Here is a 14,423-nt window from a genome sequence, read left to right on the forward strand (position 1 = left end):
TTTGAAGCTGGGAGTTTGGCTCCATTTCTACTTGTGACCTTCAGTGTATCGACTAGTTGTATATCAGGAAATAACCCCAGAATTGAACAATTTTTAAATATGAAAGAAGAGACAAAGAAAGCAACATAATTAGCAGTGCTTTAGAGCACAGCATGGGGACGGGGGGATGGACGCTCCTTTGGGCTGCATTCGATTGGGTAAACCACCTCAGATAAAGTAAGACTTTGCTGAAAACTAGAAACAAACCTTTTCTAAACTACTCTATGCTTACTGTGAGGGTGGCAAAGCTAGATCACAGACCAAGATGCTATGATGAAAACACAGGCCACCGGGGACTTGTCTCCTCCTCACTTCAGAGCCTCCACTGGCCTCATCATCTGTTTGATTTGTACTTTTTGCCTATCTGGGCACAATTTTGAAATAAAAAATGGTGCTCAGCAAGGAAACAATACAGGCAATTTCAGGGTTGATTTAAATCAAAGCTACTTAAATCACTAATTTTAATCATGATTTAAATCAACAAGCAGAAAACCTTCATTTAAATCATCAGTTTTAATCGTGTTTTGCTTTTGGACCTTTTGTTATTTTCCTAAAGCAAGGCTGATTCTCATTGGTTGGTAATCATTAAAATATATTGATTTGCAACTAAATATAGCCTTTGCACTAAATGTGGTACTTTTTTTGCTAACCAGGAGGATATCTATACACATTTATTTAAGCAATTTTCTAGCTTAAGTTATTCAGATTCTTAATTTTTATAACATTAGAAAATGTTGAATGATGCATTTCTTATTTACTAGCTCTGTTTGGATGGAAATTCAGAGTCAATTAAAATGTTCAAAATTATTTTTTTTATTAATTAGAACTACCTGAAATATGCTGGATGCATAAAAGTAGTTTATCAAAACATGGTTTTACATTTAATACTTCCTTTGTTTAATAAATCAGTTAGTTCAATTCACAGATCAAACTGATTGTTTATGGCCACCATGTCCTTCCAGATTTTAGAACTAGTAGATATCCTCTCATACCTACTTTTTTACTCATAGATTGGAAGAAGAAAGCAAGCTTTCCTGCTTTTTAAACTCCCAGTTTCTTAACTTTGAATGAACTATTTGAATAAACTGAAATCAAGAAAATATTCCCTGTGCACAAGATGCTACTGCAGTCAAAAGCTGGTTCAGCACTTCAAGGTGCTTAACCAGTGACTTCCCATCAGTTCAGCTGTGTAATTTTCTTTAAATTTTGGCAGTAAACATGTCCTGCTTAATATTATATTTTCTATTTTAACATATTATAATACGTTTAGACCATACATAGAGTGTCATAATTTTAAATAGGTTTAAAAAAATCAATTTTTTATCATCAACTCCGAGTCATATACTAAGCAACATGAGCCACTCTGGATCCTGCTGTAATTGTTCTGGATGGGAGCAGAGCTAGAAATGCCTCAAGCAAGGTTGTAAATGGCTGAAGAACAGCCTGCCTTGATGGAGCGCTTAAGCAAGCCTGTTTTGCAAGATTTGCAGCTCACTCTTCAGATTCAAGAGGTTCAGACAAGCACATGATCTTTTTTGGATACTTATCCAAGTTGATTCAGAGGTCCCTCCATCACTAGAAAATATATAGGCACCAGATATATCTGTGGGTACTGACTGGCACATCTGGATGTTAAACACCAAAATATTTGGCATTAAAATTTTACCTCACTAAATTCTTCATCCCAATAAGAAGCCATTAAATGCTGTTCTTACACTAAAGAATACACTATGTTTTCAATTGCAAACCATAATTTTTTTTTATTGCTATTGGTTATTTGTGTTGTAAAGAGGTCTTAGCATATACAGAAATCAAGCATTTCGTTTCTACGCAGGGCCAGCAAAAGAGACAGAACTCTGGATCTGATCTCTTCAGAACTGAGGTTAGGAGTGGTTGTAGTTTGGAGTCTGAATTTAGATTCAGACCCTAATAGTGCAGTTGAGCCTTATTGTCGCAAATCCAAACTCCTCTGAATTTTGGAGTATTCAAAATGCAGATCTAACTTTGATGGTACTTCTGATTACAGATGGCTTTAGCCAAAATACTGAGAGAGAGAGAGAGAGAGAGACTGTTTTTAAGGTACTCCTTGCCCACCTACAGCCAGCACATACTTGAAATATCCTGATAAAACATTTTCCTGCACAAGGCTTCCAGAAAAGTGTTTTGAGCCTCTTAAGGCTCGGATAAGTAGTCAAACTGTGGAGTGTAGTATCTGTTTGATAAAAATCCAAGAGACCTTTATATTTGAGGTTTTTGCATTTCATATAAAGTTCACAAAATCAGTCTAGTTTCCTAAAAAACATTTAAAAAAACAGAGCCATTTTAAAAACAATTTTGCTAAGTCAAAACAAGATGCAAACCTTTGCAGTTTCCCTGCATGGAATTTCAGCACAAATATTTTGCAGTCTCTAGTTAATGTGCTTCATGGGTATAGCACAGATTGTCTACATCAGATTGATGGCATGAGGCAATATTAAACCAAGTGGTGATGCTCAGAAAACTGACTATGTAAACTATTTCAAACTACTTCTTACTCTGTAAGTTTGCCCATGTGGTCCTTCCAATATGTCCCTAACCCTGACCACAACGTTTCACTGATAGAAGTAAAACAGGTTTCAAAACCAAACTAATCCTTAGCATGTCCTCAGCATCAGCCAAAAATGGTGCCCTCACACCTGATAGTCCACCAAAGCCCATGACAAGATTTTGTTTCAAGGACAATGACAATGTAGCTGCAGTTTAGGGCAGGGACTCTCTCTTCTTTGTGTTTCCAGAGCAACTAGCACAACAGGGCCCTAGGCACTCACGCAATACAAACAACAACAATAAATGTATATTGCTGGGGTTACTAGTTCCACTAAATCAAATACCGAGGCAGAGTTCTAAGAATAGGAACATGAAACGTGAAGTGGGGAAGACTACTTTGCATGCAGACATATGGTACATACTGTTGTCTGGCAATATTTTATGACAGTGATGTGCTTAGTTTTTCCTGTACCTGTGAAATTCACCTCAATACAAAGAAGTGATTATCTGCATCTCTTTACAATCAGATGTCGATGAATGCCTTGAACAGAACATTCACTGTGGACCAAATCGCATGTGCTTTAACATGAGAGGAAGCTACCAGTGTATAGATACACCTTGTCCACCAAACTATCAACGAGATCCTCTTTCTGGGTATGCTTTATTTAAGTTTTTTTTTTTTTTCAGGTTCTTTCTTCTCCCCAAACATTAGCCCTGATCCTGCAGTGTAATCTGCTAGCACAGAATCCCACTGACATCAGTACAATTCTGCATCGGTGCAGAGATCCACACCAGTGGATTACAGTTACAGTCTTGGGCCTGTTCTCTGTACAAAGATTAGTCACTGGTGACAGTGATATATATGCATTGTTGCTTCATGTTATTGATAAAGAATAGAATTAGATTGCAGTGGATTTACACAAAAGTTGTGACTTCTGGCTGCCATCACGAATCCAATATTACTAATGTTTGATTCAGTGGAAGCAAGGTCAGACTGTTTGTGTACCAATAGAATCCGACACACCAACTTTCAAACCCTGTCATGACAGATTTTGTTCAGATTCTTCCTGATTCAGTTTCCTTCAGCAAACAGTGATGGGGCCTTTTTTGCTCGTTGACATTTTCTGGCTCTAGTTTATTTTTGGACCGTGCTTAGATGCTTCCATTTATATTTTTAGAGCACTTCAAAATAGTTACTAATCCTTGAGAACAAACATCCCCACTCAATATCTTTTTTTTTAATTTTGGAGGCAAAATTCTGTAATATGTCATACACACCAAATGGAGAATGAAGCCTAAATATTTTATAAGCTGTCCCAAACAAGCCTTTTTTTTTGGCGTTGTTTACGAGGTTGGTCACTAAAATGATGCACTATTGACTATAGCAACCAAAACAAGAAATAATCTAGGATTTCTTTTTAAAGCTATCAATATTTTTAGTGCTTCTCTGTGGCTTCCAGGGCATTCTATTATCAGTGAAACATGGTTGTGGTTTCAAAGGAACAAGATCAGGTTGTCTATGCTGAAGTAACTGTGGCACGCATGTGCACCGGAATTTGGCCTTTGCTGCATAATGCCCTAATTCTGTACTAAATTATAGTGACCTGCATAATACCTTCTGCCTAGCTACTTCAAAGTATTGTTTTTATTCCTAGCTTCTGTCTCAAGAACTGCCCACCTAATGATCTGGAATGTGCCCTTAGCCCATATGCCTTGGAATACAAACTCGTTTCCCTGCCATTTGGAATAGCTGCCAATCAGGATTTAATTCGACTGGTTGTCTACACTCAAGATCAAGTGATGCATCCCAGAACAACTTTCCTAATGGTAGATGAGGACCCAACAATCCCATTTGCTCTCAGAGATGAAAATTTAAAAGGCATAGTGTTCACAACCAGGCCACTGCAAGTGCCAGAGACGTACCGGATGAGAGTCAGAGCTTTGTCCTACAGCACTGATGGAAACATTGAATATCAGACAACTTTCATTGTTTATATAGCTGTGTCTGCCTATCCATATTAAAAAGCACACTTCAACCAGTAATTGAAGTATTTTAACCATATTCGAAAGTGCCAGTGGGTATTACCACTTCCAGACTCACAGTACTGCCTCCTCTTAAAAACAGTTGCAAACTTTGCAATGTGAAAGTGGTGCTATGCTCTTTTCTTATGCTTTCCCTGCAGATGCCAATATTTCCATTATTCCAATTTAAAAAAAATCCATGGTTCTAAGGAGCCTTTACCACTTGCTTTATTTATTACACTGGAGCAGTAACTTTCCACAGATGGTTCTGAAAATTCACCAGAGCAAATCAGACGTGCAAGGTGGAATTTTAGTGGTGAAAGTAATAGACAAAAATCAGTCTAATCCTATGAAGCTAAACAGAGAACTAGATATATTTCTGATTTTTAAGGGTTGCTAAATGTTTTACAAATGTATCTGCTGAAAAATGAAATTTTTCTTACCAAATACTTGATAGAAATAGGTTTGTATGTACATTGTTTTATTTGGTCAAAAAAGGAAAAATACCACTCAACACTCAAAAATGCTAAAATGGATGCCATATTGGTGCTTATTTTCACTTGGAAATTTTGGAATAGGAACCTGTGACATTCATGTGATTTCAGCCAGGCCATTACTGTTCTGAAGAAAAAATTACACAGCTACTTCCACCTTAGACAGCAGATATTTCATTATAAAAATCTTACTCTGACATTTTGGTATAACCCATTAATTTAGCTCCAAATTTTCCACATTCCACTACTGCTGGTTGATTGTTTTGTTTTCAAAAATGGAACTTCCCCCCCCCCAAAATCTAGCAAGTTTGGTTCAGCAAAATATTAGGTGTCAATACACTGTATAAAGGTGGTAACAAACTCTGGAAGTAATTTTGTCAAGATGTATTCTATTTTTATGAAATGTATATATGTGGTTTTTCCCCCATGTGTATTTTCTATGCAATATCTTGAGTTTTTTGTAACAACATTTTTACCAAAGGATAATGTTACATCAGAAATAATCAAATAAAGGTTCACTTTTTCTTAACCTGTGAGATTACTGCAGAATTTTTCATAGAACAAATTACTTGCTACGAATTAGTCACACATCTCTAGTTCTAACCCAGCAGCTGAAAGAAGAATTGACAATCTTTTGAATTTGTACAATTTGAAGGCACAAATTGGGAGAGCCCTCAGCTTGGGAATTCTTTCCATGTCCCCCATTCATCAATGAAGCCCAAGTCTGGGACTCTTCAGGGACTATTAGTTCATACAGGGTTGATTGAGCAGGGGAGTGGGTTTTTGCTACTGTTGCGCAGAAGGGAAATTATTTTGTTACTAACTTGGGTTTTATTGTAAATATGCCTAGAGGTTGCTAATAAACAATATTTTTCTATAGTTCACATACACGTAAAATCAGTGAAAGGTGCTAGACGGATAACACTGGTGCCTCAAATTTCTATCAGGTTTCAGAGTGGTAGCCGTGTTAGTCTGTATCAGTAAGAACAACGAGGAGTCCTTGTGGCACCTTAGAGACTAACAGATTTATTTGGGCATAAGCTTTCGTGGGATATAACCCACTTCATCAGATGCATAGAGTGGAAAACACAGTAAGCAGGTATAAATATACAGCACAAGGACTCCTCAGATTGCGATGTCATTTTATGTACAGAACAGAGCTGGTATTGCCAACAGCAATGCAAGCTTACCCCAAACCTCCCCACCACCGCACCTCAGGACCACCACAAAGTTCAGTGGTTGACCTCATGTTGCAGCAGTACCTAAAGTTCCCACCAAAACCTGAGCCCCTTTGTGCCAGGTGCTGTGCATGCACATAGCCTGCCCCAAAAATATCTTTAAACAAAACTCACAAAAGGGTGGGAGAAATGGGGAACTGAGGCACAGAGTGAGTGAGTAACTTGGAATCTATGGCAGGGCTGGGAACTGAAGACAGTCCTGAGTGTTTTAAACCACAAGAGCATCGTTCCTGCTGACACTAATCAGGGCACTGTCCAGGATTTCTTGTGATGGTGGCTTAGTGATGTAAACAACCTCCCCCTAGGAACTGGACTAAGAACAGCTCATTTCACATAGGCAGAGTTGTTCTGTGCTTTGGGTGGGCCCTGCGCTTCAGGGCGGCCCGGCGCCATCAGCAGGGGTCATGACCATGCCCCGCAACCACCCAGGTGTTGTTTACTTTTCTTGCCAGCAGCCGCCCCCGCCCCGGGCTCAGTCTCAGTGGCAGCAAGCAACCGGCCCCAGCCCACTCTGCTGGCTCCCGGCGTTGCCTGCCACCGCAGAGTCCTAGCATCCCCCAACCACTAGTGCCAGGGCAGGCTGACCCTGTCCTTCCGCCTCGGACGGACCCTTCCCTTTTCTGGTGGGACCCTCCACCCTAGCACAGGTGAGTGCCTGCCAGTAGTCTCCATCATCCCTCGCTCTGCACTGGTGTCCTGCCAGTGCTCCACACTTCCCTTTCTCCCCTCTCCCAGCACTGGGTGGGGTTCTCCAATGCCACCTCCAGGCCAGAGCCAGCCCTTATCACCTCCCTGCCTCAGGGTCCTCCTTGTCTTTCAGCTCTCCAGCCTTGGGCTCCCCCTCCCCGCAGTATCAGGACTTGGGGGTCCCACAACTCTGCTCTCTCCACCAGCCCCCAGGTCTGGGGTCCTCCATCCATCTGCTTTTCCACCTTCCCTTCCCCTCCCAGCCCCCAGAGAAAACAGATCTTAGAGCCCCTCCTCCATGCTGGAGGGTTCTGGGGTTCCCCAGTACATATAGGCCCTCCAAGAGCCACACAGCTCCTGAGACATGGGCGCTCAGTGTTGCGAGTGTGTAATTACATTAAATAAAAAAAAAAAATCCACTGAGGGTAGCGAAACCATGTGCACCTGGGAAGTAAGTTTGCTGCAAGGATGTCCAGGAAGGTGGATTTCAGAATGTAAGCGGTGCGACACTGATCGTGAACGGTGAGAGTTTTTTTTTAATTATATGAACTTCATTATAATTATAAAAAAGAACTACAATATAACATAACATAATTATACAGCTGGGCGCTGTCAATATTTAACCTGCGGCCAGCAGCTGCCCTTGAAGTTCACTGTAACCAGATTTCACTGTTCAAGTTTCAAGTTCACTGTAACCAGATTTTAACATATAAAAAATGTTAAGAGTGGGCCCCTACACAGGCTGATCTGCCCCGGGCTCCGCACCTCCACTAGGGATGGCCCTGCACATAAGTAACCCTAAAAGCCTTCAGACAATAACTTTCAGACGTCGGTGAGGAAGGGGTAAAAGATTACAATCATTAAAATATTTACAATCACTAAAAGCATCCAATTTGGCTTAAGGCCTTATACTATTAGTCTCTATTGTATTAGTAAACCCATTATTTTTCAATATATTGAAATCCCTTTCTATTCCAGGATTTTGCAGTGTATTTTAATTTCCATAAAGATAAGTGGGAAAATATTAGCAAGTAGGGTTGATTGTTTTTAATTTGTCATGCAACCAAATATTGCAGTGAGGGCCACCAACCAAAACAAAAGGATATTTTTTAAATGATAAAAATTTGCTAAAGCTAAGATTATAGAAGAAAAAGCATGGAGAATGAAGCAAAGATTGTCACAAAAAAGCAAGGGGAAGGGGGAAGACAACAAGAGTCTGTAGTTCTCTGTTAATTGCCTTCTCAAGGGGCTATGATTAGACAGAGTGAAGCTGGAGGAAAAATCTACATTTCATGTAAAGCTGCAGCAAATAATTCTAGGCCCTCTCAGTGCTGATAAGTTTGTTGAATTCCTCCATTTCTACTTTCCTTCCTGTTGAGTCTAGGCAAGTTAATTCCTTTAAGGGTCAGGAATTCTCCAGTGGGAAATCAATTAAAATCCCCCAGACATAGCCACCAGCAAGTTTGCTCTTTTCAGGTGGTCAACTGAAGTTCAAAAAGGGAGGAGATGGGCAAGCCAACAAGCTACTTCCCCATACGGAAGCAGTTATGTTAAAATTATGTCACAGATTGGAAGCCGCTGGGGAATAGAAGGATTAGGGTTATTGTGCTCTTTACCATTTTCACTCTTTTACTGGCTGACAGGAAATTATAAATAAAAAGGAAACATTGTGTAATGCGCCCTCTTTCTCTTCCTTCACATCTTGCACTACGTAACAAGGGGCTGGTCCACACTAACCCCCCTGTTCGAACTAAGATACGCAACTTCAGCTACGTGAATAACGTAGCTGAAGTCGAAGTACCTTAGTTAGAACTATAAAGTACTTACCACGGGTACACACGCGGCAGGCAGGCTCCCCCGTCGACTCCGCGTACTCCTCTCGCGGAGCAGGAGTACCGGCATCGACGGCGAGCACTTCTGGGATCGATTGCTTACCGCCGAACCCGGAGGTAAGTATAGATGTACCCAAGGTTCTGATCTGTTTCACTTTAGAGAAAAGAATCACAACTACTTTGGACTAAGTCTGAGAGCGAATGGCGCTGCAAAGGCAACTACGTAAACTATCCCATATTATTAATCGCATGTTGAAAAGTGGGCTGCTTCTTATTAAAGGATTTATAATTCATTTTAACAAAGTTGAGAGTCAGATGACTGAGTGCACTTGCACACAACACATACATGTTTGTTTCAGAGTTACCCTTAGCCAAAAATAAGCGTTATATGAAGGAAGTGTTCTACTGAGAGCTACTAAACATTTTGCCTTTTTAAAAAGTTTTGTTGCTCACTATCTTTGGGCCTAATTCTGCAACCAGTTTATGCACAGAACTCTCTGATTAACCTACATAGCATCTACAGCATTGGGCCCTTAAGTCCATGTTTTAAAGTCTTCATTTTTATATTTTTTAGCCACTTCCATTAAGGTATTACTCAGAAGCCCCACTCAAGATGAGAGGCCCATTGTGTACAAACACACAAGTAAATATGGTCCTTACACAAAATAATAGTCTAAGAAAAGGTTAAAATATTTACATTTTCTGTAGGAATTGCCTTAAAAAAAAAGGAACTGAATGGCAGCCCATTCTACACAGGAGCTCATCAGACATAGTATTTGGCAAGACCCACATGCATAGTTAGATGAGATACAGAGAAAATCCAGGTGCTGCAGGAAGCAATGTTGGTTGTGTTGGAGGTGATACTTTTCCTTGACTCAGTACTAAGACACAGCTCCAGTATGATACTGGCAAATCCAAATGTCTCATTATATTACTATGTAGATGTAAGACCAGTGGATATCTGCATAATTTTAACCCCCTACAGTCTCTGGAAAATGGAAGCAAATAGCCAAGTAATACCTTTGGGACCATTCCTATGCCAGCAGGAAGAACCTTGCCCAATCTCTCTGCTTGACTGACCCATTAATAGAGGTACACTGCTTCCCCACCCTTTCAGTGATGGTGGAATATCTTTTAAATATGAATGTGTTACAGAAAGATGCAAATTAGTTATTTTTCAGAGAAATTATAGATTCTTATATCATTTCTGAGGGAAAAGCAGCCAATATATTTTTCTCATTGCAGAATTATACAGTGATGGAAATATTTGAAGGGTGTGAATCCCAAAAGCAAGAGCGATTGCTTAAGTTGATCCAAGGATTTTTACAGGGAGTAATGAGAGGAAATTTGGCAGAGAAACAGGAATATGTTTTTAATGCATCTATTAAACTGTGGAATGTCTCCCAAGAGGTGGTGAAAGTCCCTTCACTAGAGTTATTTGAAACTGGAATGAGAAAAGCACTGGATGTCTTATCGTAGGGAACAGTTACACAGCAACCAGAAATAGACTAGATTAGAAATATTAAGGTATCTGATCCGGCCCACTTCACATATTTATGTGGAACATGTGGCATAGTCAGTTTCTTCAAAGCCTAAGTTTTCATTTAACAAAAAAACAACTGCTAAGTTTCTAGCCTTCAGGTTTGCAAAGTGAACTTTTAGCAAGTGAATTGAGTGTAAAGGCTGCAGTGATTTTTGCCTTAGGGTATGTCTACACTACGGGATTAATCCGAATTTATATAATTCGGATTTGAAAAACAGGTTGTATAAAGTCGAAATGAATGCGGCCACACTAAGCACATTAATTCAGTGGTGTGCGTCCAAGTACCGTGGCTAGTGTCGATTTCTGCACCGTTGCACTGTGGGTAGCTATCCCATAGCTATCCCATAGTTCCCGCAGTCTCCTGCGCCCATTGGGATTGTGGGTTAAGATCCCAGTGCCTGATGGGACAAAAAACATCGTCGCAGGTGGTTCTGGGTACAGCCTCACCTCCTCCCTCCCTGCATGAAAGCAACGGACAGCAGACAACCATTTTCGCGCCTTTTTTCCTGAGTGGGTGAACACTGCAGACTCCATACCACGGCAAGCATGGAGCCCGCTGAGCTCAAGACAGCAGTCATGAATATTGTAAACACCTCGCGCGTTCTCGTGGAGTTTATGCTCAGCCAGGACCAGAAAAACGAGGCGAGGAGGCAGCGGCGGCGGCAGCGCAGCGACAAGCATGATGAGGACATGGACACGGACATGGATACAGAATTCTGTGAAACCACGGGCCCCGGTGCTTTGGAGATCATTTTGTTAATGGGGCAGATTCTATCCATGGAACGCCGATTCTGGGCAAGGGAAACAAGCACAGACTGGTGGGACCGCATAGTGTTGCAGGTCTGGGACGATTCCCAGTGGCTGCGGAACTTTCGCATGCGTAAGGGCACTTTCATGGAACTTTGTGACTTGCTGTCCCCTGCCCTGAAACGACAGAATACCAAGATGAGAGCAGCCCTCACAGTTGAGAAGCGCGTGGCGATAGCCCTGTGGAAGCTTGCAACGCCAGACAGCTACTGGTCAGTCGGGAATCAATTTGGAGTGGGCAAATCTACTGTGGGGGCTGCTGTGATGCAAGTAGCCAAAGCAATCACTCAGGTGCTGCTACGAAAGTTAGTGACTCTGGGAAATGTGCAGGCTATAGTGGATGGTTTTGCTGCAATGGGATTCCCTAACTGTGGTGGGGCGATAGACGGAACCCATATCCCTATCTTGGCACCGGAGCACCAAGCCACCGAGTACATAAACCGCAAGGGGTACTTTTCAATGGTGCTGCAAGCACTTGTGGATCACAAGGGACGTTTCACCAACATCAACGCGGGCTGGGCGGGAAGGGTTCATGACGCTCGCGTCTTCAGGAACACTACTCTGTTTAAAGGGCTGCAGCAAGGGACTTACTTTCCGGACCAGAAAATAACCGTTGGGGATGTTGAAATGCCAATAGTTATTCTTGGGGACCCAGCCTACCCCTTAATGCCATGGCTCATGAAGCCATACACAGGCAGCCTGGACAGGAGTCAGGAGCTGTTTAACTACAGGCTAAGCAAGTGCAGAATGGTGGTAGAATGTGCATTTGGCCGTTTAAAAGGTCGCTGGCGATCATTATTGACTCGCTCTGACCTCAGCCAAAGAAATCTCCCCATTGTTATTTCTGCTTGCTGTGTGCTCCACAATCTCTGTGAAAGTAAGGGGGAGACCTTTATGGCGGGGTGGGAGGCTGAGGCAAATCGCCTGGCTGCTGATTACGCGCAGCCAGACACCAGGGCGATTAGAAGAGCACACCAGGAAGCGCTGTGCATCAGAGAAGCTTTAAAAACCAGTTTCATGACTGGCCAGGCTACAGTGTGAAATATCTGTTTGTTTCTCCTTCATGAAAACCCGCCCCCTTTATTGACTGATTTTCTGTAAGGAACCCACCCTGCCCCTTCCCCCAGCTTTCTTTCAAACCAAATAAAGTCACTATCATTTAAAAATCATTTATTCTTTATTAATAGATTAGAAAAAGAGGGAGGGAACCCGGGTGGTATTTGGGAGGAGGATTGCTGGGAAGGAAAAAGCCACAAAGAAAAGGTTAAAAAAATGACAGCCTTTTGCTTGGGCTGTCTACTGGGGTGGAATGGGAAGGTGTACGGAGCCTCCCACCCCGCGTTCTTACACGTCTGGGTGAGGAGGATACGGAACATGGGGAGGGGGGAGGGTGGAACAGGGGCTGAAGCGGCAGTCTGTTTTCCAGCAGCCGTTCCTGAAGCTCCACCAGACGCCGGAGCATGTCTGTTTGCTCACGCAGCAGCCCCAGCGTTGCATCCTGCCTCCTCTGGTCTTCCTGCCGCCACCTCTCATCTCGAGCGTCTCTCCTCTCCTCACGTTGGTCCCTCCTCTCCTCACGTTGGTCCCTCATGTCCTCACGTTCACTGGCTTCTTTCCTATACTTTGAAACTGTTTCCTTCCACTCATTCAGATGAGCTCTGTCACTGCGGCTGGATTCCATAATTTCAGAAAACATCTCGTCTCGCGTTCTCTTCTTACGACGCCTTATCTGTGATAACCTTCGGGATGGAGGAGGGAGGCTTGAGGAATTTGCAGCTGCTGTAGGGAGGGGAAAAAAGAGAGAATTGTTTAAAAAGCTACATTTTGCAGAACAATGCTTATACTCTTTCACGGTGACCAACACTATTCACATTACATAGCACATGTGATTTCTGTGCAAGGTCGCATTTTGCCTCTTAATGCTGAGTGCCTGTGGCTTTGCTGCTAGAGATCACAGGTCTGGGCAACAGAATTCGGCTTGCATGCGGCCATGGTAAGCCATTGTCTTACAGCTTCTGCGCCCTCCTTTCCCACATACCAAGCATAGCCTGTAGAGTGCTGCGGTTTTTCTGTTAACATTCAGCAGCACCAGAAAACAAACTAACCACCCCCCCCTCTCGCCATGAATTCTCTGGGATGATCGCTGTACCCCTCCCCCCCACCGCGTGGCTGGTATCAGGGAAGATCCCTGCAGGCACCAAACTAACCACCACCACCCCCGCCGCCGCCCCCCTCCCGCCATGAATTCTCTGGGATGATCACGGTACCCCTCCCCCCACCGCGTGGCTGGTAACAGGGAAGATCCCTGCTAGCCAAACGCGAAAAACTCAGGCCCAATTTCCCATCTGCGCTTGGCTAACTGCAGGGAAGGATTTATTTTCTGCCACAGGCAAACAGCCCAGTAGGAACGGCCACCTCTGTCCCCTTAATTAAGTTCCTGTATTTCAACCAGGTTACCAGGAGTGATATCACTCTCCTGAGGATTACACAACAAGATAAAGAACGGATGTTGCTTGAATGCCAGCAAACACCGGGACCATACGCTGCCAGGCTTTGTCAGGCAATGATACCAGATTACTTGCTGCAAGCATGGCGTGGCCAAGTGTCCTACCATGGAGGAGGGAATAAGGATGCACTGCCCAGAAACCCTCTGGCAAGGCTTTCGGAGTACCTCCAGGAGAGCTTCATGGAGATGTCCCTGGAGGATTTCCGCTCCATCCCCAGACACGTTAACAGACTTTTCCAGTAGCTGAACTGACCGCGAATGCAAAGTCAGGCAAAGTAATCATTAAAAACCGTTTGCTTTTAAAACAAGTTTTATATTTTAAAAGGTAAACTCACCTGAGGTCCCTTCCATGGGGTCAGAGTCTTGGTTACTGGCTTGGGAGGCTTGGGAGGGTATTTCAGTCAGGGTGAGAAAAAGATCCTGGCTGTTGGGGAGAACGGAGTGCTGTGTGCTCTCTGCAAGCTCATCCTCATCCTCCTCCTCTCCCCCCATCGGCAGAATCCTCAGGCGTCGCTGATGAGACTATCCCCGACCCAGAATCCACGATCACAGGTGGGGTAGTGGTGGCAGCCCCCCCTAGAATTGCATGCAGCTCGGCGTAGAAGCGGCATGTCCGCGGCTCTGACCCGGAGCGACCGTTTGCCTCCTTTGTTTTTTGATAGGCTTGTCTGAGCTCCTTGACTTTCACGCGGCACTGCTCAGAGTCCCTATTGTGGCCTCTCTCCATCA

General features: G+C 43.1%; 1 protein-coding gene across 2 annotated transcripts in view; it reads left to right on the forward strand.

Annotated features, from left to right (window-relative positions):
- Nucleotides 1-5,604, forward strand: part of HMCN1 (hemicentin 1) — a 338,886-nt gene extending 333,282 nt beyond the window's left edge. For both annotated transcript variants that reach the window (XM_054038112.1, XM_054038111.1), the window contains 2 exons: nt 3,093-3,219; nt 4,221-5,604. In XM_054038112.1, coding sequence (XP_053894087.1) covers nt 3,093-3,219; nt 4,221-4,587 — 494 coding nt within the window. In that variant the 3' untranslated portion in view covers nt 4,588-5,604. The remainder of the gene's footprint in view (nt 1-3,092; nt 3,220-4,220) is intronic.
- The last annotated feature ends 8,819 nt before the right edge of the window (nt 5,605-14,423 follow it).

The sequence above is a fragment of the Malaclemys terrapin genome, chromosome 8, assembly GCF_027887155.1.
Source record: "Malaclemys terrapin pileata isolate rMalTer1 chromosome 8, rMalTer1.hap1, whole genome shotgun sequence".
Lineage (NCBI taxonomy): Eukaryota > Metazoa > Chordata > Testudines > Emydidae > Malaclemys > Malaclemys terrapin.